This window comes from Struthio camelus, chromosome 5 (genome assembly GCF_040807025.1).
Source record: "Struthio camelus isolate bStrCam1 chromosome 5, bStrCam1.hap1, whole genome shotgun sequence".
In the NCBI taxonomy this organism is placed as follows: Eukaryota; Metazoa; Chordata; class Aves; order Struthioniformes; family Struthionidae; genus Struthio; species Struthio camelus.
Window position 1 is genome coordinate 76109830 of NC_090946.1, and position 23548 is coordinate 76133377.

General features: G+C 40.2%; 1 protein-coding gene across 1 annotated transcript in view; it reads left to right on the top strand.

The window, feature by feature from the left end:
• The window catches only part of KCNH5 (potassium voltage-gated channel subfamily H member 5), a 161292-nt gene that overhangs the window by 39659 nt on the left and 98085 nt on the right, over nucleotides 1–23548 (top strand). Inside the window, 2 exon segments of the mRNA XM_068947353.1 lie at nucleotides 3513–3905; nucleotides 19322–19751. Of these exon segments, the coding sequence (XP_068803454.1) occupies nucleotides 3513–3905; nucleotides 19322–19751 (823 nt within the window).

Consider the following 23548-nt stretch of genomic DNA (forward strand, 5'->3'; position numbering starts at 1 on the left):
GAAACCACATCCCCTTCTTTGGAAATATCCCTGCCTGGGTCTCTGGGGTTGCACAGGCACAGTGACTACATGTACGCTTTATTCTCGACTTTCTTGCAACAGTCATTCCTGCAGTATTTTGCTCATCCTTTTTTCTTTTTTTCTTTAAAACTGATGAAATGAACTCTTTGGCAGGTTGCAAATATCTCCTCAATGGTACAGATGTTGCAACAAGTGAATGCCTTCAGGTTAACTGATCAAACAGAGGTATTGCTTTCATCTTCATGTCCGTTTGGTAATGAAACTGTCAAAATATATGGGCTACTAAAAATGAGAGCCCTAGCCACTTTGTGCCAGAAGGCACAAGTCCTGAGTTTGATGCTAAGATCTGGTAGCAGCTTTAAATGTTTTTTATTCGCCTTCTGGGTTTAGTGCACTTCTATAGTAAAGACGCTGCTTAAAATCAGATCAGAATTGAAACCTAGTTTTCAGGAGTTGGCAGCGTGACTTTTTCCATGAATTATCCCATAGCAATGCAGTATAGCAGCTTGGACGACTGCTGAGTTACTTTCGCTTACTGCTTTTCTGACTCGTGACATTTCAGTGTTGTCGATCCAGTTATATCCATTAATGGTTTAGTCTAGAGAAGGAAAGACAGAGGAAGATACCGTAACAATATTCAAACGTATCTGAGGTAGCTGCAAAGAAGGAGGCAGTAAAGCGTTCACCGTGTCCACTCAAGCTAGAAAAACGTAACGGCTTAAGTCACGGCAAGGAAGATTTAGGGTAGGCGTTAGGAAAACCTCTGGTTGGGGAGGAGGTGGCACCCTGGAATGGACTGCCTGAGGAGTGTGGGATCTCCTCCCTTAAAAGTTGTTACGAGCTGCTTACACAAAGTGCCGTCAGGAATACAGATTTGGTTGCTGTTCCTGGGTGGAGGTACGTCATGGCCTGCCCAGCCCGTTTTCCTTGCCTCTGTGTCTGAGGAGGAACGTTATCCTGGCAGCTTATCCATGTGGGCAGAGCATCCTGCCCACCGTTACCAGGCTTAACTGTTATCAGCCATCTTTGTTAGTTGTATACAAGAATAATTCAGAAGGTTTGTGATGAATGCAGCTGACTAATAAGATATTGTGTATTCTTTAGTGGTTTAAAATTAAAAATTTATGCAGCATGAAAGAAATAATCATTATAGTTCAGTGGTCTCCACAGCCACTTGCCACCCACACACCATGTCAAACTCAGCATGATATTATGTTAAGAATAATAATTATGCCTTTACAGTATTATGGGAGCCCCTAAGCACTCCACCATCAGCGGCATAGGGAGCTATCAAGCATATTTACATTGCATTCTGCTTTAGCCCTAGGAAACTTATTACACTAACAAGAGTAAGACTGCTTCCAGCTCCTGTCCCAGCTAACAGGGCATGGAGCAAAGAGGCCTGAAGAAGCCAAGGAAAGGAGTACCAGTTCTGATTTATGAGACAGTAAAGTGCAGAGCTACGTTGTCCACAGATGATTCCACAGAAGGGAGATAACTGGAGATAGTCATGAGATTAGGAGTTGTAAGCCCAAGCTAAAATTGTGTTACGTACTGGGGATGATATTGGCGTCGAAAGAATTTTCATGGATTTGCATAAAGGAGGCTATTGTGAAAAAGTGAGTCTGCTGGGTGTTACTTTTACTCCGTGGAGGTCCCCTGGGGCTGCATGACAGTTCGGAGTGCCGCAGAGGCAGCTGAGCCTTGCTAGTTGGTTTCTTGTAGGAAAGCTGTTTGTAAGGTTTGTCCTGGGGAAGGACACCAGGAGGTTGGTATCTTTAACTGTCACTCCTGGAGGATGGTATCTTTAGGTGTCTCTGGCACGTGCTGTCAGGAACTGGCTGCTCAGTGTGCATTGCTGGTGGGCGAGAATTCAGGGATTGGTTTTATGGTGCACCGAAGCTGGTCTAATTCAAGGCTGCCGATAAAGGGGGTAGACGTGGTCTCCTGGATGTCTCTGCTGCACGTTCTTGCTGCTTTTCCCCTGTACTGGGTCTAGTGATTTTCTGGTCACAGGATGAGTTTGTTCGACTCAGTTGATTCTGTGGAAAACAAATAGCTAACTAACGTAATGATGGGTTAGTTTTCCGTCAAAGCAGTGAGCTTAATTGACTTTCCATACAGGTAATCATTGCTAAATCTGACATGAAGAGGGGTGGGAATCGGTAGGCACAAGCAGATTTGCATCCCTTTAGGTTACAGCCTGACGCTGGGCCAGATTAGATGTCATGGAACACCACATCCTTCTTGGCATGGAGTGGAAGACTTTTATTGTCTGTTCTCAGTAATGTTTTTTTTTTTTTTACCTTAAAAATAAGAATGAAAAGAATTAATGGAGAATTTGTATTGTGATATTTGAGTTCATGTTGATCTGTTCGTTCAGAGCCATTTACTCCTTTTCTTCAAGCAAACGTTGTGCATTTGATCATTTTTAGCCATGTGGGGTTGCTATTTGCAGTCTTAACTGTCCCAGCAAAGATGGTGCATCACCTCCAGTATGGGGCAGCTGCAGTGCTGAAATGAATTTCAGAGTTGCTGGAAATATTTATTTTATCCCACATGTACTCGCGATCCAAAAATCTAAAATGTGTTTTTATTTCCAAAATACACATGAATCAGTTGTCAGCTGACTATATTACCACATTATGTATGTTCCTTTCTGCTTTTGTTTCTTGTGTTGGACTGAGATAAGAGGTAATTAGGTTAGGTAAGAAGAATGTCTTTAGTGACTTTGACTTTGTTCTTTTACAGTATTTCCATTTCCAGATTTTGCAAAAGCCCTCAAGCAGGAGATTATAGTCATATACAACTTAAAAAAAAAAGTTAACTGTAAGAAATAAAAAACAACATGTTGGTGATATTGAGCTCGTAAGAGCAACAACTTTCTGAAGAAAATGGGAAGGAAGCATAATATTGTCAGGGGGTTAGGGCAGAAGTTGTGCACGTAATATTTCATTTTATAAGGAGGTCAGCGAGCAAGGCTGAAGTCTAGTTTACCTTTGATAGGGTATTGTTCTGGCTAAGCAGCGGTTTCAAAACAGAGGTCATGCACAAAGGATTGATTTTGTAACGCTTACAAATATGAATGAACGCTCATGTTCATAACTGCAAGGCATGACCTGGCACAGCAGTACCCACAGCGTGTTGGTTGGCAGGGCACTATGCTTTGAGCCTCTCTGCCCTCGCTGTTGGCATGGTCTTCCTTCAGTCCACGTGCAGAAGACCTCTTTTTATGTAAGATTACCCTTATATATTATGCTGTTCCCATTCGTTGAGTGTTAGTTGCCTTCACTCATTCTTATGAAACTTACTTGTTGATGAGCTCATGAGATTAATAAATAAAATAATTAGAAAACTGCAGGTTGACTTGGAATGTCCAATGTATAATAGATACAATCCCTTCTTTGCACTGTTTCCTACAGAAGTCCATTAGACCCCTAATTAGAACGTGTTAATTGGAAAGAGTGACATTTCTTCTTCTGTCTTTATAGGTTCTCCAGCTGGGATCTGATATTCTTCCTCAGTACAAGCAAGAAGCTCCAAAGACTCCACCACACATTATACTACATTATTGTGCTTTTAAGACCACCTGGGACTGGGTCATCTTAATTCTAACCTTCTACACAGCGATTATGGTTCCATATAACGTCTCCTTCAAGACGAAACAGAACAACATTGCCTGGCTTGTGCTGGACAGTGTTGTGGACGTTATTTTTCTGGTTGACATTGTTTTGAACTTTCATACGACCTTTGTCGGCCCTGGTGGAGAGGTTATATCTGATCCCAAACTCATAAGGATGAACTACTTGAAAACGTGGTTTGTGATTGACCTTCTGTCCTGTTTACCTTATGACATCATCAATGCCTTCGAGAACGTGGATGAGGTAAGCGATTTTTTGGCCTCTCTGGAATGCAATGCACTGGATTGTCTTAATTTGAGGTAACTGAAGCTCTGTGCAAGCGTATGAAGATGGCGTTAAGGTGTTGAGCATTATCCAAAGGGCTTTCTGATGTCAGAGGAGCAGAGGGGTGTCGTGATTGCGGTGCCTGTGTGTGGTCGTGCAGACACGTTCGTTAATGGAGGTTTTTAGAATCACTTGCTGTTCATCTAAAACAATGGTCTCATGTTCACTTCCAAATGAGCTGAACCCTCTTGGATGTCTCCCCTCCGCAGCCTCCCTCTTCAGCTCAGACCAGTGATTGCCTTTAAGCGCTCCTAATCCCTTCCAGGGCAGGCTGGTACAGGTTTACGTAAATAATCACAACTCCGACTCTGCTCCAGCTGAAGCCAGTGGCAAATTTCCCGCTGACTTATGTGAAAGTGGAGAATGCCTCTGAATGAGCATTTTAAAAAACCTGTCCTAGGATTACATTTTGAACCGTGCTGTAATTTTCTTTTTCTTGTGATGTGTTTTTAAACGTCTGATTGAGAGGGAGGTTTGTCTCCATTTTTTTTAAAGCAGTTCTTGAGTTGCTGCTGGAATTTTAGGAAACGGTTGCGGAAAGAAAAGGTACAAATCTTAAAGGGATACTGAATTAAAGCTTTTTAACTGCTAAACATTTTAATGTTTAAGAAATCAAGCTTGCAGCCTAAGATAACGGGGAAAACAAGCAATAACTATGAAAAATAATACATGCACAAGTCAGTGTAGACAAAATTCATTATTAAAATGCAACTATAATGGCATTAGAACTCATTTTAATTTTCCTCTAGAGCCTTTTATCTTTAGGACCCTAAACAGATGAAAAGTCTCTGTTCATTTTTTAACATTTTAACAGTTGTCTCTTAGAGCATTGTGGGGTGTTTTTTTTAATTCTTAAAAGATATTCTGCAGTTATGCATCGTTACTTTATAAAATTGATATGCTTATTTTTTTAATGCAGATTTTGCTACAGGTTTTGTCGCACTCTTTTTAGATGCCATCCCTGTCTCTGTGCTGAGTGCCATCTTTTGACATTGTTCCATTTTATTTATAGCAAACATGACAGAAGTGATAATACTTGCAGCTTAAATTCAAGATCATATGAGGGCTGCCCGTCTGGAGTCAGGTTGTACAGTCAGGCTGTGTAAGGAGGTGGTATTATCAAGGTTGTAAATATAATATAGCTTTCTAAGATACTGTTTTCAGAGTAAGAGAAACCTGATTTTTATAGAAATGCAGCATTATCTTCAGATTTTCATGCTTTAGTATGTAAAACAAACAGAAAATATTTCCATGTCCAAGCAGTACAGATTTAAACAAAGAAATTAAACTCTTTCGCTAGCACATACATAGGAAGTAAACCATCTGCAGTATTTATGACAGTAAAAAAATCATTGGTATAGTGCATTACAATTGAGGCAGGCTTAAAGTAGCAAACTTGACCCAAGATGCAATAACAATAAAAAAGTAGCATGAGCTACAGGGTTATGATTGACCTTCAAACAAATGAAATATCAACTCCTTTGTAATAAGAGAACCAATAGTAGCACTTTTCTCTCATGAAATTATGTGTTACGGCCCTGGAACCTCTAGCTGAGACTGGACTATAACTGCTTAATATCCTTGATTTCAAAGCCCCTTTAACTGCGGCTTTGCCTAGCACCTGAAAAGAATTGAAGTGTTTTTGCAACCAGGTATGTAAACAGACGGTCTTTCCTCCTTACATTTAAATTTTCCCTTTTCTCTGTTTTCTAGGGAAGTCTTTTCTGGTAGTGTGTCTTCATTTATGACATTTAAGTCTTTTGAGCTGGTCTGTGTGTTTTAGGTGGTTGTAGTTATTAATGCTCTTTGTCTTCATTTGGCTTTTAACTTTTTTTGAATTGATACTTCTTTTCTGGGATATAACTTTTTGGCCCACTAGCAGTAGTTTGCTCAAATGCTCTTCAGGGAATAAGTAAACCGATAAGCTTAATTTGGAAGATTTGTGAGAAATATTCTGGTTGTTTTAAAGGAGAGTATTTATCATTAGTGGGGGAGCATTTCCTCCTTAAGGCAAGTAGGAGAGAGAGAAATGTTTCCAGCTTTTGATTCTGGCAGTTATTAGCTCCTCTTCTTGGTTCTGGGGGTTGGGAAAGGAATATGTCTTTAGCATCAAAGTTGGTGTTTGTGGCATTTCAGAAAAAATTATGAGAAAATCAGAGGTTAATGGTAAAGCCCACAGGGAGTAGTTCTGGTACCTTTTGAGTTCCTGGTGAGATGGTGAAGGATGGACCCAAATTGCAGTGAATTGCCCTGAAAGCCAGCTGAGTGAAAGATGACTTTCCAGATTTGCTCCCCTCATGTATCCTACCTCCAACCCCTCCTTTTTTCACGTAAAGCATCAAATGTACATTGTTAGTTGTTAAGGGACTGGGCGGGTGGGAGGAAACCATTGCAGGCAGCTTCTTTTCCTCTCTGTGGGCATGATGGTTTCCCATGGATGAGGAAGGATACAGCAAGGGGATTTAGGTTTGTGGCTCTCTGGTGTGACCGGTTCTCAATTTACAGCACAAGTGGATCTGGCTGGGGACCAGACATAGTAAAATGTAACTTGCCAGCCCAGTATCACCTGCTTCAGAATACCTGTTGGCTAGCCTGTGCCCTATAGTAGTTGCTCGCCATACCTGTATATCGACGCACGCTCTTGCGCATGTAGAGTTTTATATCACGTATGTGGTATAGGTGCTTGTAGGTTCTTTCCCAGAGACTGAGTCATTGCAGAACATGCCTCGTGCGCTTGAGTGCTGTTCTATAAAGTCAGAATTAAGGAAAGATACGAAAAGATTGAACCAAGGAACCTGCAATACGGATATGTGAGGTTTTTTCACTGAGTTGGAGTTCTTCAAATGCAGTCAGTATTGGCCAAACTAGAGACAGTGTCATTTCCATCATGAGCAACATTAATTAGGTCAAGGCTGGAGCTTTGTGAAATTCCCACCTATGGCAAACTTGACTGCAAATCAAAGTTATTTTGTCGTTGAGTGGAGGTAGAGCCTCACTAGAATGATATTATGGAAAGTATTATGATACAAAAATTCAGAACGGGGAGGGGATTAAGATGATTTGATGCAGATTTAGAGGTGCAGGTGTACATGGGTAGAGGTATGGAGCCAGGCAGTTACAATCTGCTGAGAGGGATTTGTATGATATGACAAGGACGGGGATGGGTAAGATAATGAGAGCGAGATACCTTGCACAGCTTAGAGTGAGCTAAATGGATGTGATGGATGAGGAATTAAGTGGCTAAGTGGTATTGAGAGAGTAGGAAAACAAGGCAAAATAGGTTTGAGAAAAATGAACTAAGAAAGAGGAAAGAGGAATACTTAGTGGGATACAGACCGTATTAAAGAAAATTGGTAGGTTGATACAGGCCCAGAAGTCAGAAAAATGCATGGCATCTTTTCTAACTGGGAAGCATTATATGTGCTGAAATTCAGGCTGGCTAAGCCAAAGCCATGCAGCAAATCCTTCAAGCACAGGAGTGTAAGAACGGACACTATAAAACACACTAAAGAACCAAGTAATTTTCAGGGTATTGAGACCAGAAGGGAGGGGTGTGTGCTCAGAATCTCTGAAATCAGGCTGTATTTTTGTGTTAAAATAAAAAGATAAGATTACCTGAAACTTCCGATCTAGTCCAAAAGCACATTTTCTGTCTGTTTTGCCTCCCTCCTCCCTTTTTTTAAAAGTTAAAAAAAAAATACGGAGTAATGTGAGGATATGAGTTTTGGATCCAAAGATTTTGGTCACATAAAGTTCCTGTTATTAGGCTAGTTAAAGTCCTGTAGCAACTGGAAGTTTGGTTTTGTTTTACAGCTCCGTATCACTTGAAGCATTTCTAGATTTTTCTTTTTTTATTATTTTTCCCCTGGAGCACTTAACTATATGTAACGATTCTCTTCATTGGTGTATGCATGACGATTTATATTTCTAAAATCATCACCCCCCACTTCTGAAGACAGAGAACTATCTTACCTTGAGGCATAGCCTCTATATGTGTCCTGCCCATTAGAGAAAGATAAATATCCAAGCTCTATTGGTCTGGGCCATGAAAAGGCTGCTGATAGCATGGGTAACCATGAATTTCCTGGAAGGTACAATATTTTATCAGAATCAAGCTGTGCTGAAATTGCCAGCAGCAGGGTTTACAGGGTGCCCTAGGGTGCTGGTCCCTTGCTTGCCTAGATATGGCCAAACCATGCCACAACTCCCTTCTGGACCAAATGCATGGATTTACTTCCCAGGGAAAGCAGGATATTGTTGTGCAGGGAGGATGTTGTGTGCTTGCCTCCCTTCCTTGCGTGGAGGAGGCAATGGGGAGAGTACCTTGGAGCTGGAAGTTATCTCACCATTTCCCTCCACTTTAGGTACTAGCTCCCAGATAACGTGGTGCCAAGGGCAGCATTAGCGCCTGTGTGAATTAGTACAGAGAACAGATCATCCCTAGAGTAGTCGGACAGAAGGGCTCCTGGCAGAATGGAAGATGCTTCCTCAAATGAAGTGTTAAAGACAGCTGAAACCCTCTCAGCGTATTTTCTTGTTATTTGGAAAAAAAGATTGGTGCACTTTTTTTTTTCCTCTGGGAATTTTTGCCTAGATTCGTGAATTTCTGAGTTCACAATGAAACAAAAGCTAGAAGCTTTTAGCTCCTTTCTACCAAAAACATGGCCCTAGAATGACATGGCAAATATTGTAAGGAATGGCACAGGATGTACAGGGTGGTACATACAGAGAGTCAAATAGATGGGTTTCATATGAGTTCTATAAAAGAACATCCTTTCTGCAAGAATTAATTTTCATGAACCGCTAGCTGGAAGCAAAACCAGACAAATTTAAATGAGCTAAAACTCTAAAATTCTATGTCCATTGTTTAATAATGTAAGACTACATGACCCAATGGCCTTTGAAATTTAGTGATCTGTGCAGGACATATTAAGGCATGGAATCCTTATAAGTGTAATCTAGTTTTAATTACTATTATCGATCTATTTCAGTGATGATAGAAACGTCTTTGCATCACTGTTATTAGCTAAACTAGCAAAGTCTGTAAACTGAAAGTGAATAAAAGCTGGTACAACCCATTTGGCAATGATTACATCTGCAGTACTTTACTGCAAATGTTACCCTTTCCAAAGCTACTTGAAGAAGGGTTATGGAACCTAGTCTCGTGGTGTAAGCAAGGTGAAGATAAATGGGTGTATTTCAAGAATGTAGCTTTAGCTCTAAAATTAAGTCTATTGCTAGCTACATTTTTTAAATCCAGGTGGCTGACATGGAGAAAATAATTCCCAGAACTAAATCCCTGCTGCAGCCAAGTGTTAAGCTATGACAAAGACTCCTAGCAGCATAACGATAGCAGCGCCGAGACTGGGAACTGGCATTTCCCCTTTGTCATGCAGTCAGAAGGCAATTAAATATGAAAAATACTGTCCTCCTGCTGTAGTGTGCAGCAAAGCACACAACATAATAAGGAAGATGGCTTGGTTAGGTTGTCCAAATATAAATTTAGCCTTTTTAGGCATACATTATATAGATGGTCAACTCTCTTCACCGCTATTGCTTATGTCCCTGCAATTATGGTACGAAATTGCACTATGTATTTTTAATTTTTATTCAAGCTCAGATTTTACTCAAGTTCTTGCACTTTGCAATCACCAGGTTAACCCAACTTTTAAAACTGTAAGAGGGATGGCCGTTCTGGGACATTTCCAGAAGTTCCTCCCTGGAGACCACACATAAATGCCTGCCTTCAGTTGAGGGGCAACTTGTGATACAAAGTGCCTCGGCCTGAGTAAATGCTCAGGGTGGTGGAAGGCCAGACAGGACTGTCTTGTGAGCTGGACGTGGCCTGGGAGCCTCAGACTGGACTGCTGCGATTCAGATTATGGAATACCCGGTTTTAGTTATATGTTTCAGTGGTCTCTTCCCCCCCCCCCCCTTCATGCATTCTGTACATTAGCAGGAAGCAGATGTTGAATACAAGCTGTTTAAATCAAATCTTCAGACAGAGATGTATTAAGTAAAGCAGAGTATATTTAGGGCAAATCCTGTGTTGGATACTTTCGGGGGAAGCTTCGAGTCCTGCATGCCTCCTTCTCTCACAAAGGCAGAGAAGGCTTACGAAGGGGACAAGGCGAATGACGTAATCCGGTCAGATGCTGACTAGTATAATGTGGATGGGAGTAGCACAAATGCACATTATTTGGATTTCCCTGCACAAGCATGAGTGGAAAAGGATCTTGCAGGATTAGGGACAGGTGACTGCTCTGTGCAAAATGGAGCCTAGCTGCCTAGCCTCGGAGGAGCTAACTGCACGGCTGGTATCAGTATTAAGAAACATCACTGTTTTCCTAGAGAGAGAATGTTGTAACTTGGTATGAGTCTTTACTTTATTAAATGCCACAGACCAGCTTGGTGTTACACGCATCCCTGGGCAGCAGGTCTGTAGAGGGCTTCAGAAGTACCTCCGGAAACACTGCAGCTTGGATAAACCTCTGCAGACACTTCTTTTCTTTCCCTTCCTGTAATTAGTAGCTCATTGCTGCCATGTTCAGCATTGCTGCTTAGTTCACCATCCTGCTTAGAAGTTGTCCCAAACCATTTCCATACCTTCCTCTCCCTCCTCTTTCATCCTCTATCCATCTTCTCTAAGGGAAGTGCAAATTAACAGATTTTATGATATTATCCTTCCTCAGTGGAGTACCCCATTGCATTAGCAAATAAAAAATCCAAAATGCCACATCCCCCCTACTTTGGAGCTAAAACAAATATTTTGAACTCTTCCTTCTTTTTATAGTTTCAGTTGTTGACTGTTAGAAATGTATTTGTATTTTGTAGTTGTGCCATAAGCAACTCATTGGAAGTTTATTTATAGTTATATACGTTACCATTTGTTCACATTTGTATTAGAGGAAAACAAAAAACAAAAAGCCCTCCATCCCGACGACAAAAATAGTCTTGAGCAATAAATTTGGAGGTGCTTTTGGGGACTGCATGTGAAAACATACTTACTTTCATTGTGCAGTAAGGACTCAATTACGTGCTCACTACAGTCAGTCTCCCCTTGCTGTCAGTGGTGCAGGTTCAAGCATTAAATGGGCTCTGCTTGTATCTGGACCCAGGATCTGGATAGCTTGTGCAGAAGTAATGCCCCATACTTCCCTGTGGACTTAAATAATTGAATCCAACCCTAAATTTAGTTCTTAAAGTGGTAATAAATCAGAAAAGTTTTTTTTTAATTTTTCTTGTTCCAGCATTTTGCTTTGGACCTATGCGACTTTATTACATTAATTGATTACCTTTAAAAAAAAAAAAAAAAGGTCTGTAAAGGCCTGAGATAACGTTGGAAGATTTATTTTAACATTAGCTCCAGTAAAGAAGCATTAAGGAGCTAACTAGGGATTTTAGAGCTAAGCTCTATTTAAGTAGCTCAACACAAAAATTTCTTTTGGGAATGATTTGCTGGTAAAATTTCAAACAACCAATATGTCATGCTGGAATGCTTCTCTTGCACTATGCCTACGTATTGCTTCTGGGAACGTGCCTGCAGGTTTACTGGCTTAATTTGGCAAGAGCTCACCATTTCAGTTGTTTCCAAAATCTATAGGCGCTTTATCTTCCTTATCCATTGTGTACCACCATGCAAAAACCTCTTGGCGGAAAGCGGTTCACAACAACGATGCCTTTTTCACTGTTTTGATCCCAAATGCTGAGCTATATGCTGTGTTCGCAGAAAACTAAGTGATTAGTTTAGGTCGTTTATTTATTTATTTATTTATTTAATATAAATGCTTCTGATGAGAGAAAAGTAATGAAGGTTTTGCCCCTGCGTGTTTATTTAAACTATTTGGACCCTATTTCAAAATGTACTAAGTATGGGATTTATCAGATGAAACAGGCAATATAGACAAAAAGAAGCAGACACTTTCAGGGTATGATTCCTCATGTTTTGATACATGTCTGAAATAGGTCTGAGAGTAATCCCACCCTAAAAGGCCTGTTTCTCACCATTGACTGTAATGACAGCCTATGGTGACTAGTTCAGATGTGACTCCTCCATGGTACAGGTTAGATGAAGATGAAATACAACCTGCCTTTGAGACCATTTTTGCCTCACTTCAACTTTTAAAAGGATAAAAACAAAAACAGGAGCAAAACTCGCAGAGCCCGCCTGGGTCCCTGAGTCATGGCTTTGGCAGGCAGGTTCATCACATCACCCTTCTCATAAACTGGTCCAAATCTGCCCTAACCTGTGGTGTCTGAAAATTTCTATTCATTTGTCCCTGTGCTAACCTTCTCTGTTACTTTAAATATTTCTTTTTCTTTCCTCATGTTTATGTCCGTGCTGTGCTTAGAAAGGACAGTCATATCCCCCATAGTCTAATCTTGTCTAGAAGCCTCTTTTATGAAAGGTCTTCTATTTTCTTGGCCTTTCCAGCAGCATTTCTCTGCACAGAGTTAAGTTTGAATGCATCTCTTTAGAGCGGAGCTGTACATATATTATTCCAGGGGGGAGAATTCGTCCTTGCCTGGTAAATGAGGTTAGGCTTCTCCTCGCGCCAGCGGAAACACTCACCTAGCGCGTGCTAGAATTGGTTTTACCTTTTATGTGAGTGCATCCTACTGGCTACTCGGAATCAATACGGGATTAACCAATAGTTCCAAATACATTTCTTTCTCATCATTTAACAATTTTCAAGTCATTTTGAGCTAAAGAACGTCCCTTTAGTAGCAGAATTTTTTGTTAATTGCCCTGTAATGAATGTATTGCAACTTTGTATTGTTTTTATTCCCGTCCAATTATTCCCTCTCCTCCTTTGTCCTGACAGTATGTTCTAAACTTGTGTCATCAGCAAATTTCATGACCGTATTACAACGTTCTGCCTACGTCATTAATAAAGCAATGAAATCACTGACAATCTCCACTTGTAATCTTCATGCTGCTTACTAAATTCCCTTTTAATGGTATCCATTTTGCCATCCTTTTCAGAAGTGCTTCAGTCGCTTTACAATTCCTATGGTAGTTCCTGTTTTCCTCCATGTTTGCTAATGATTTCACGCATTGCTTTGCTGAAATACTGCGTTTTCTTTCTCTAGAAAATCTGATATGTGATCAAAGAAAGCTATCAAAACTTAGTGAGAACCCAGTTAACCTAACCTTAGCCTTGCATTGATTGTATTTTCATTTATCTCAATGTTTCTAATTATTTTTTCCATTAGCATTTCTTCAGGAAATGCATCTCTCTATTTCCTTCTTGACGCTTTTGGTTTTCTGGGAAACATCAACATCATCATTGAAAGCTAAAGCCAAGTATTAATTCAATTTTTAGCGCAGGCCTGGTTTGTCTTTACTTCATTGCAGCCTGATCACTTTTGTTGTTCTTTTCTCCTTTATAAGTGTGAAGTATCTTGGCGTATTCATTTCAGTGCTTTTTGCAAGGAAAAGTTCAACCTGACATTTGACAATTCTCACTTTATCCCTACTCTTTTTACCCTCTAAGGCACAGCTTTCTTTGTCAATCAGTTTTTATTTCCTATATATTGCAAGTTCTCTCTTTTTGTTTTCTTTCTTGGGATGATTATTCATCCATTTAGAACTGATGCCCAGTTTCATAAGCTTTTTTCCATTTTGAGATACAACTTCTAGGTTTGCATTTTTTGACCTACGGGTGTTCCAGGTGTCCTCTACTCTCAGGTCCGTGACTCCTCTGTCTCCCTCAGTCCAGGTGACTTCACTTATTTTTGTTTATAATTCATTGTATCATTTATCAGGTTGTGCCCTTTTGAAATCAAGAACCCCAGTTCCAACTTCCTTTGTGATTGTTTGTTTTTTTATGAACTGATTGATTTCTCTCTTCAAACCAATGGAGACTTCTGCAAAATCCTCGTTACGTATCAGAACCAAATGTAGCGTAGCATTGCTTTCTGTGGAGTAACTGGCTATTCAGTGAAGAAACAGGAATGCTATTGCGTCTGCAGAAAATCTCTTCCTGTTGTTACTAATAGCATTTATTCTCCAGCTGCTACTGTGAAAGTTGAGGTCTTGCGTTGTGATGCAGTGCTTCATAATATCCATCTCTCTCATACAGGTTAGGATGCTGCCTAGATCTTGGCTGTACAGATTTCAAGGATGGGTTTAATTTCTCCTCCTTTGAGCTGTGTAAGGGACAGCCATCAGCTTCTTAAAGCCTTCTGCTCATGCGCGGAGATAAGGAGCTCAGCCTGGGCTGTGGGCTCCTCTGAGAGTTTGATCAGACTTTGATGGTTAGTTTTGTTGAACGCAGGCTGCTGTAATTGCTTTGCATCCAGCAGCTCTAAGCTTATTAAATTAGCTTGAGAAGGTCTGCATACACGGTGGTCACACGTCTGACTGCAATGGCAGCCTGCCCTAAAGTGTTTCGTAGAAAGGGGCTCAGCTCTGGTTCCTGGCTGCACCATAAATTCTTCAAAACCATCATGTGCTGCATGTCAAGGCATAGTGAAAAGCTCCTCTTTTGCTCTTTCTTTTTCTTTTTCCTCTTGTCTTTTCTGAGACAGTGTTTTCTGTTAAGTGATGCAGTACCAATCCCCATTTTCAGAGCTGGCAGAATTTCAGTTTTAGAACACATTTAGTTTGCATGTTTTATTTTATTTGTTGCTGTGGCATATTTGCCTACAGCTAATAACAAATAAATAAAAAATCATGGAGTGAAATCTAATTGCAAAAGTGCCTGGAGTTAAAAACACATTCTTCTCTAATAGAAAAAAATTATGCAACAATTTACTGTTTCAGTGTCCTGGGATTTGATTTTGAGGTTTGAGCAGAGTAAAAGTATATTTAGCTGGTAGAAATTTATGGCTGTTACTGTTTTTATTTTACTTTTTAAAATGATTATGTGATAATTTCCTACTTCAGAAAAGACTTATTAGGTTAGCAAGTAACCAGGTCATTGAATTTCACGTCTTTTGCAAATATGCAGCTCTGCTACTCTGTGAATTACTCCTTTTTAGTGTAAAGCAGACACCATTGTTCTCGCTCATGTTTTAGGAGGACATCTGTGGCACTAGCATGATTTCCTGCGCTTCTTCCCTTTCATTTTCCTTTGGTGACAGCGATCCCTTTATCCTCTTGTATGTCTGGCTCTTGACCCCTCTATAACATGAATTTTACAGCTTCATCCTTCCAATTGCATGGCTTATCGGGGGTTCATTAAGATGCAGGAGAACTTAGCACCCACTTCTTGCTTGGGGTGCAGAGAGAGATCTGTTCGAACTGCTTGTATCGCAAATGTAAGAAATGTCTTGTCCAGTCTTTTGGCTGGAAAAGTTCAGCCAGATGCAGAAATATAGCTTTAGAGACTTTTTTCATCCTAAAAGACTAAAGTCTGACAATGTGGTAGGTAGGGTCTGAAATAGGAAGATTCAGGTAACTTTAATAATAGGGAGCGGTCCCCTCTGCGTTTCATGCCGAGTACCAGCATCGCTTGTGTCCCCGCTCTATCAAACTGAACTTCCTTTCTAAGTATGTAGAGAAAATTTGAGAAGACAGACTTTGCAAGACACTTAAGTCAATCAACCTGGGCTTTTTAAAATGATGAATGGCTAAATTAATTCCAAACTTAAACATCCTTTCCACAAAAATAGCCTTCTAGATAAATTTGACATTGTCTACTTCCTTTATGGTGGCGTCAGCTGTCTAATAAATAGAAATGGTGTTCTGAAAAGGGCTGGGTCTCATCAGAGCTACTGTTTGTGTCCTCTCTGGTTCCACTGGCCTTTGAAATCACTGGGAAAGTCGCCATTGATTCCAGTGACCTATGACTCACACTATGAACTTTTAAGCTGAAGATATGTGTCAGATAGGAATCTGATCCAAAGCTATTTTTGGATTTAAAGTTTCAAATCTGACACATAAAATACAGTTTTGGAGTAAATGATTTTTCATGTAGGAATTTCTGCAGCTCGGATGACTGAGAAGAGCAAGATGTGAATGAAAGCCTTCGTCTGATTAAGACATGGTCAAATACACTGGCCAAAACCTGTTCATTTCCCAAGGGGCAGATTTGAATGGTTCATAACATAATCAGATGTTCTCACTCAGAGAGTGCACAGAGCAGCAGATACTGCAAACAACTGACTAAATGTGCTGATAGAGAGACAAGTGACCCTCGCTGAAGGTTGCATCTTCAGCCTCAAAAAACGTACATTGGCTAAATGATGCTAGCACCAAACCGGATTATACACTCTATTCAGGGTGTCTAATCGCCTTTCCGTTCCTTGAGTGCTGAGGTTACTTCATTTAGAGCAAGACATTCACTGCTTAGCAGAAGGGTTTCCAAAATGTATCTTTTAATAAGTGTCTATAAGTCATCATTATAGGGAATGAATACAGTTAAAAGGAAAATAAAATTAAAGGCAGCCCATAATCAGTTGAATTAAAAACACTGCAATTCTTAACAGTAAAAATGTAATTCAAGGCAGCTACTCTTTAGAATGAGTTTCATCGAAGAGGTCACTGCTGAATCTTGGGCAAAGCTTTGTGTTTTAACCGTTACACCCTTATTATCAGGAGATAGTTGTAATTATCGGGGTACCAGCTTGACCCAGCCCAGTACTTAAACACAGAAAGTTGCAGTACCTTCAGTAGGACGCATCACATTCATTCAGTATGTGCTTAATTGCTTTTCCCTAGGTAGTGCTCTGTGGAAGAGACATAAAGCTCCCAACATTGTTCTTATTTTTTGCAAGATGATAAATGAAATGTAAATGCTTAGTGAATATATCTCTGATGATTTGGTCTTAAACCAGTGGGTTGGATGGAACTGGCTTTAAGACTTGCAGGACGTTTAAGTAAGTTTTGTTGAAATACTATTTAGGAAGAATCTATTTCAGCATCAGCTAAAGTGAAACATTTCTCTGTTTTATACGTAATATATACATATATGGTTATTATCTGTGCTTAGAAGAAAAAATAAAGAAATAAATTGCAGCACAGACTTTCTCCCAGATTTTGAAATAAATTATGTACTTTTATATTAGTTGCAAAACTTATTTTCTGTTAGTGCAACTTGTTTCATGTTAGTTTATATTAGTGCAGAACTGCCCACGTAACTTAGAAAGAGAAGATGTAGAAGAGATGGAGGACTGAGTGTCAGGCTGTAAACTCTTCTAATCAGGGATTGACTCTGGTTTGCACAGTAGGAAGCACTGCGGGAGCCTGGCTGCTGGGACACACGTGTAAACGGCTAGGTGCGAAAAGGGGACTCCTGAGTTTACAGCTCTCTAACTCCTTCCCAACCTTAATCTTGGGAATGAGCAGTGTCTCTGTAAGTAAAACAGAAACAACACGTACCTCCTTGACAAAAGTAATAGGAGCCAATCCTTCAAAAAATACCCTGCCCTTTTCTCCCTCTGATTTGGCAGGAAGATTTTGTAAACTTTCAGAACCAGGCATTTCATTGGTAAACCGCTCCTTTTCACAGGCGTGCACTGTGGGTTAATTTAGTGCAGTATACTGCAAAACACTCTGTAGTTTTCTTTTTTATGTGTGTTGCTGCGTGCTGTCTTGACACCGAGATCGTTGTCCACTGGCCCCAGCCCATTGCATAGCGAGTACAATAAAAAACCGTCCCGTTTTTGGGGCAAGTTGGCCATGCGCTGTGGCTCAGGAGCCGTATATCCCGAAGCAAATGAGCCGGCAGCTGTTTAGTTAGAAATACAAACAGTAAACTAGAGCGGTGTCTTGTGCAAACGCAAAATACAGAAATCAAAATGGAAAAATTCCACTTCCCTCCTTGGTGTTAGTCATCAAGAGAGCCTGAATGCAAATACAGAACTTCAATTTATTAAGGATTTGGGGATCTGAAGCAAATTCCAGCAGGCTTTGAAAAGCTCACAAGAACTTTGTTGAACAGATTACACCTCGAAACACCAGGTGCATGTTACCCTTCAAACATTAGTTGTGAAAAGAAACAGAGGTGCAACAGGGATGAATGTTTTTCTGCTACGGAAAACTCCAGAAACGCCAGTCTTTTACTTTTTGATAATATAATTAGCCAGTGTTTTGACTAGACTGATTCGATAATGATGCATAGAAAATGGCAATTTAATCTTGGCACAGTAGCTAGGCATGTTTGCCTCATTGCTTTCTATGTCTTAATTTCTACTTTAAATTAAATGTCTTCCGCTTCTGAATGTTTTATATTAGAAACTTTCCTTTGCAAAGCTTCTATTTTGAGTCACTAATTAATTTAATGTATAAGTTAGGTATATCATGGGACTGCAATAGATCAGGAACATAATCTTCTTCCCTTTCTGCATCTATAAGCTCTATTAAAATCCACTGCAAATCATTTGTGCATTGAGGGGGACATATACATTTCCTGTTTCCTCTCGGATGTTTCCATTAGCTTTTTGATATTCCCTGTGCTTTTATTCCCTAAATATTTGTACTGCCATTTATTTGTATTTCATTTAGCTTGATTAAAAAAAAAAAAAAAACTACTTGCTTTAGGAAAGTATCTGCAATGCCTGTTGATCAGCAATGAAATTAACCCTTAAAGGAAAGGCACGTGGCTTTCTTGCCAGTGCCTCGTGGTCAGTATGGCAATCACTCAAAAGGGTAGTTTGCCCTCAGTTGTTACTTGTTCTGTCAGTGAGGCATCTTTACAGATAGACAAATTTCTAGATTTGTATTAGATGGAGCTAGTAGTAGTAGGAAATGGTGCCTGTTGGACCAGCATCAGTTATCCAGCTACTCTCCGATGGATGAGAGGAGCAATGGACAGCTTTTTCTGTAATTACCCATTACAATTACTTTCTGACCTTTTACTTAAGCATCCCGTAGTGCTCCAGAACGCTGAACTAGATGGACTGTCCAGTTTGGTCAAAAATGGCAATCCTTGGCATAGATTTAATATGTTACTGTTGTTCTCTGAGAAGCTTTGAGGAGACTCCACCTGGACTGTACATTTAAATATGTGACCGCTCCTCTGCCACTTTCATTGAGGTCAAAGCAGAATCTCGCATTAACCTCAAATTGACAGAGCATTGATTCCCTCCTTGTTGTCATAAACATATGCTATTTCTCGCTTTGGATTTCATAGGACTCTCTTGTTACCTTTGCAAGACTCAGCTTGAACCAACTAATTTATGCACCTACTAAGTGCCAAACTAGAATTACCCTAACGAGAGCAAACATACTGGAGGGGGGAGGAGGGCTTGATCTTGTCTTTTGTCATCTGGGACATTAAACAAAATTGTATGGGAGTATTTAGAGCAAACCCAGGAATCACTGCACAACATTCTGTGTTAACCAGCGGGATATTTCAGAGAAAATAACGACTTTTATTCTTTTCCAGGGGATCAGTAGCCTCTTCAGTTCCTTAAAAGTGGTGCGTCTTCTCCGACTCGGGCGAGTCGCCAGGAAATTGGACCATTATCTGGAATATGGTGCTGCTGTACTGGTGCTGTTGGTGTGTGTATTTGGACTGGTGGCCCACTGGCTAGCCTGCATATGGTACAGCATTGGGGACTACGAAGTTATAGATGAAGTCACTAACACAATCAAAACAGATAGCTGGCTCTACCAGTTGGCACTGAGTATCGGGACACCATATCGGTACAACACCACTGGCTCAGGGCAGTGGGAAGGAGGACCCAGTAAAGACTCCTTGTACATATCCTCTCTCTACTTTACCATGACAAGCCTTACAACAATAGGATTTGGAAACATAGCACCAACCACTGACGGGGAGAAGATTTTTTCGGTGGCCATGATGATGGTTGGCTGTAAGTAGAATTTGATTTTGTCGTGTTTAAACCAGAGCTGCATAGCCAGTGTGACGGGTGCACCCCTTGCTGTGAGCATTCTTGACAGCCTAAATTGAATTACCTGTAAGTAATCATGAAAAGACCTCAGAATTATAATTGACCTCAAGAACTGAAGCTATGCAATTGCTGTAGTTTGTAACTTGTTGCAGCACTGTGGTACACAAGTGTGTCTGTTCACAATTGCATGTTGAGTTTAGGGCTTTTTTTTTACACTTCGAAGACAATTTTGATCATGTTGGAACGATCTGGACTGGAATTTGGCTAAATGTTGCAAAGTGCAGTCAAATTCATGCAGTCCGACTGAGTTTTGCTTACAAACTTGCAGAGACTTAAAACTGCTTCTTGAAGTGGTTTTATCCACTTTTCAAAACATGCAATGATTCCATAAGGTGACTGTGCGCTTTATGGTACTGGTTTGACTTACAGCAGGTCCTGTTTTTAATCTCCTGCGTAACCTTTACTGCAGGGGAGCTGGGAGGGACGAAGGTCATTGCGAGACACTATATTGCCCCTTTTCTTTGTTTCCTGCTGTTTCACAGCTCCTCTGAAATAGTCTAAAAACAACAGTGGAAAGGTGTATTTCTTATTTCACACACTGCCTAGGGTAAGCAAAATCTTCAAAATACAGAAAAGAATGCCAAAAATATTAATATCATTTGGGGAAATTTTTTTTCTGTTAAATAAATAGTGCTTGATATTTCTCTAATGCTTTCTATTTTCTAAGCTCCATACAACCCTAAGCAATTAGGTAACAAGAGAGCAAACAAAACCTTTTGAAAATAAGATCTCAATAATCTCCCTGATAATTGTTTCAGCTAACACTTTGAGCTCATCTCAGAGAAATACTGAACTATAAAAAGCAAGCTTCTTTCTAAAGCCTTTCTAGATCTTTAGAAGATTAAAACCATTTGTTTGGAGATTTTTAAATGCTTAAGAAAAAGTTGCAGTTTTAGGACTCTGCTTGTAGCATGGGGCAATGAAATTTGTGCTGAATAGCATCTTTACATGATGCGTTGATGTGCTTCAAAACATTTCTGAGTCTGGAAAAAACAAATTCCCAAGCTAGAGTATTAATGAGCTATTGCGGCTAGGCCATAGAGAACATACAGGTGCTGATTAGCTATTTGTTTAAGCTGCTCTGTGGTATTTGCAGAAGTCCTGGGATTTGGAGAATAAAGCAGAGTCAGAACATTTTAAATATTGTGATATTTACTTTGCGTGGCTTTTCTGGGAAGTTTTATTGTCCTGCAGAGGAAGGTCCTGCAGAAGGCGCTAAACAGCAGTGATAAAAGATTTGGGGTTGGGTGAGAGCAATAACAGAAGAATGAATGGTAATAATAATAGTAATAATAAAATGGATGCGTGGCATCAGTAAATGAAAAGGAAATGGAGCTTGTAATCTGCTTTGCATTTGCTCTAGGTAGATTGCCCTCTTGTTTTCATCTCTGAAAAGCATGCTGGAGATGGGGGATACACATACCAGTATCAAAGTTGACACTGACAACAGCCTGTATACATGCCACTGGCTGATTTAATGTTGTCGTAAGCATTACCTATGAAATTGTTGAACCTTGCACATGTCCAGTTTATAAGCGGTACCTGGGAGCTTAGTAATTGGAAAATCTTGAGCAGATTTAAGGCATCTGGGCAAAGTCTGGTAGAATTAGAGTGTGAAATTTAAGAAGCAGGGCAAACGGACAGTTGAGGACTAAATCCAGGCTGCTTATTCCATATAAATAATGCCATCACAATGAGCGTGGCTCCTCTTGTGAGTAGGGTGAAGACCGTTTTGGGCATGGAAAAAAGGTACGGAGAGCAGAATTTTTTTTTGGTTTATTTACGAGTATAAAAATGCCCAAATGTGATTAAATAGTTGAATGTTTTGCCCACATAACAATGAAGATTTGAGGATTTTGAATTCATACATGTCAGTACTGTGGCTGCTCCTGAAATCTAAAATTTTTGCTTGATCAGTTGAGTGATGGTTAGAAAATATGCCAGCTTGCAAATAGGTATCAGGCTTGGACTTTATACTTGCAATATTTCTGCAGAGCAATTAGCCCTGTAGGATTGTGCAAACACACTTGGGAGTGCCAGCTGCTGAAAATATGACAGCAGGAACACCGAAAAGGGGCAGGAAAGCACAACGAATAGCTTACGAAAAACATAAGAGTGGCCATTGAGCTTGGAAAAGGGATTTGGCCCCAAGAAAACAGGCGGCTAGGAACTGAAAATTGTTCATTTCAGGTTTCTTTCAAAACAAAATGTTTTGGGTTTTTCTTTTTGAAACAGTATTTTGAGATAAAATTTAGCAAAATTGAATTGAGGTTCAATCAGTGATAAATATTTGTCCCTGCACTAACTCTTATTACAAGCAGAGAGACATTGTGAAACACCTTTGATAGTTTTCCTGAAGACGTTTGCTAATACCAGTAGTTGATATTGGCAGTGTTTTTTCTAACAGACTCTGCCAAAGAAATGTCTTAAGCTTAGCGCTGAAACCAGAGATAGTAATTCATCACAATCCCAGCTGCCTACTCATGCAGACTTCAGATATGAAAGAAATTTGCTGGATTGTCAGCTAGCATTGACTTGTTCTGCGAGCCAGAAGTTTTCTATTCACGCTGGCAAAGTTATCTGGACCTGGGAGGAGTGTTTGGAGAGATTCACAAATCCTTCGGGTGGGCAGGATTGCAAAAATGGTATACTTGTTAAAAATAGCCAAATTAAGATTCTGTAGCTGCTGATAAACCCTTGCTCAACGTGGGACGAGGGAAAAAAACCAAGATGAATGTGTACGCTTTTCAGTTTGATTGGCACGTTGTCACTCGGTTGTTCACTGAGGGCTTTGAATAATTTTACCTCATCCTGTGGAGCTTACTTTGGGTTTGTTTTCACCTCACTCGCTCCTTCGTGGTGTCCAGTGCTATTCAACAGTATTTTCGTTTGTTGCTTTTTGACACTTTTGAAAGATAAACCACGACAAATGTAAAGCATCCTGTGTCGAAGGAGGAAGCTTTCTCCAAGGACCACTGTTTAAATACCTGTTCTGCATTTCCTGCCTAGTGGTGCTGAATGTGCATTGAAGTTTCGACTTATTGTAGCACATTTTGTGTTGATATTGGTCATTTCATCCCCTCTGCTGCACAGGATAGAATAAATAGGTAGTTCTGTCAGACCTTTTGAATGGACCATGGACAGTTTATCCTTCCGGAGAAATCTTTCTTGTAAACCTCCCATTAGCGTCGGTCAGCTCACACTCTCTGGCAGGAAGTTCAGCCCCTTTTGCTGCGTGTTGCTCGAGCTCAGGCCGCAGGCAGCCATTATGGTTTCTGCAGTATAGTCATAAATGCAGAAGTAAAACTAACTGCTTTCATGCCTTTCACAAAAATGAATGTGTTAGAGAGGAAGCCAGAGATATTGGAACATAGTTAAAGTTTCAGAAGGAAACTTTTGGTTTATAGGCCATTAATATCCTCCAGCTCAGCACGGCAAGGACTTCAGTGAGGAGTGAGACTGTGAAAGGGAAAAGGGACTTGAGGAAGCCGGTAATATGGCAGGGGGAAAGAGTGTGCAGTATTGAGGAGGGATGTGTTTTCCAGAATGAACAAGTGTGAATGTCTGGGCCACAAGAATCCAAGTACTGCTTTATTCCTTCTTCCCTTCTGTGCTTCCAGTGGGACAAGAGTGGCCAGATTTCCAGTTTGCAACTCAGGAGGTCTCTGTTATCCTTCTGCATGCTTCTGGCGTAAACT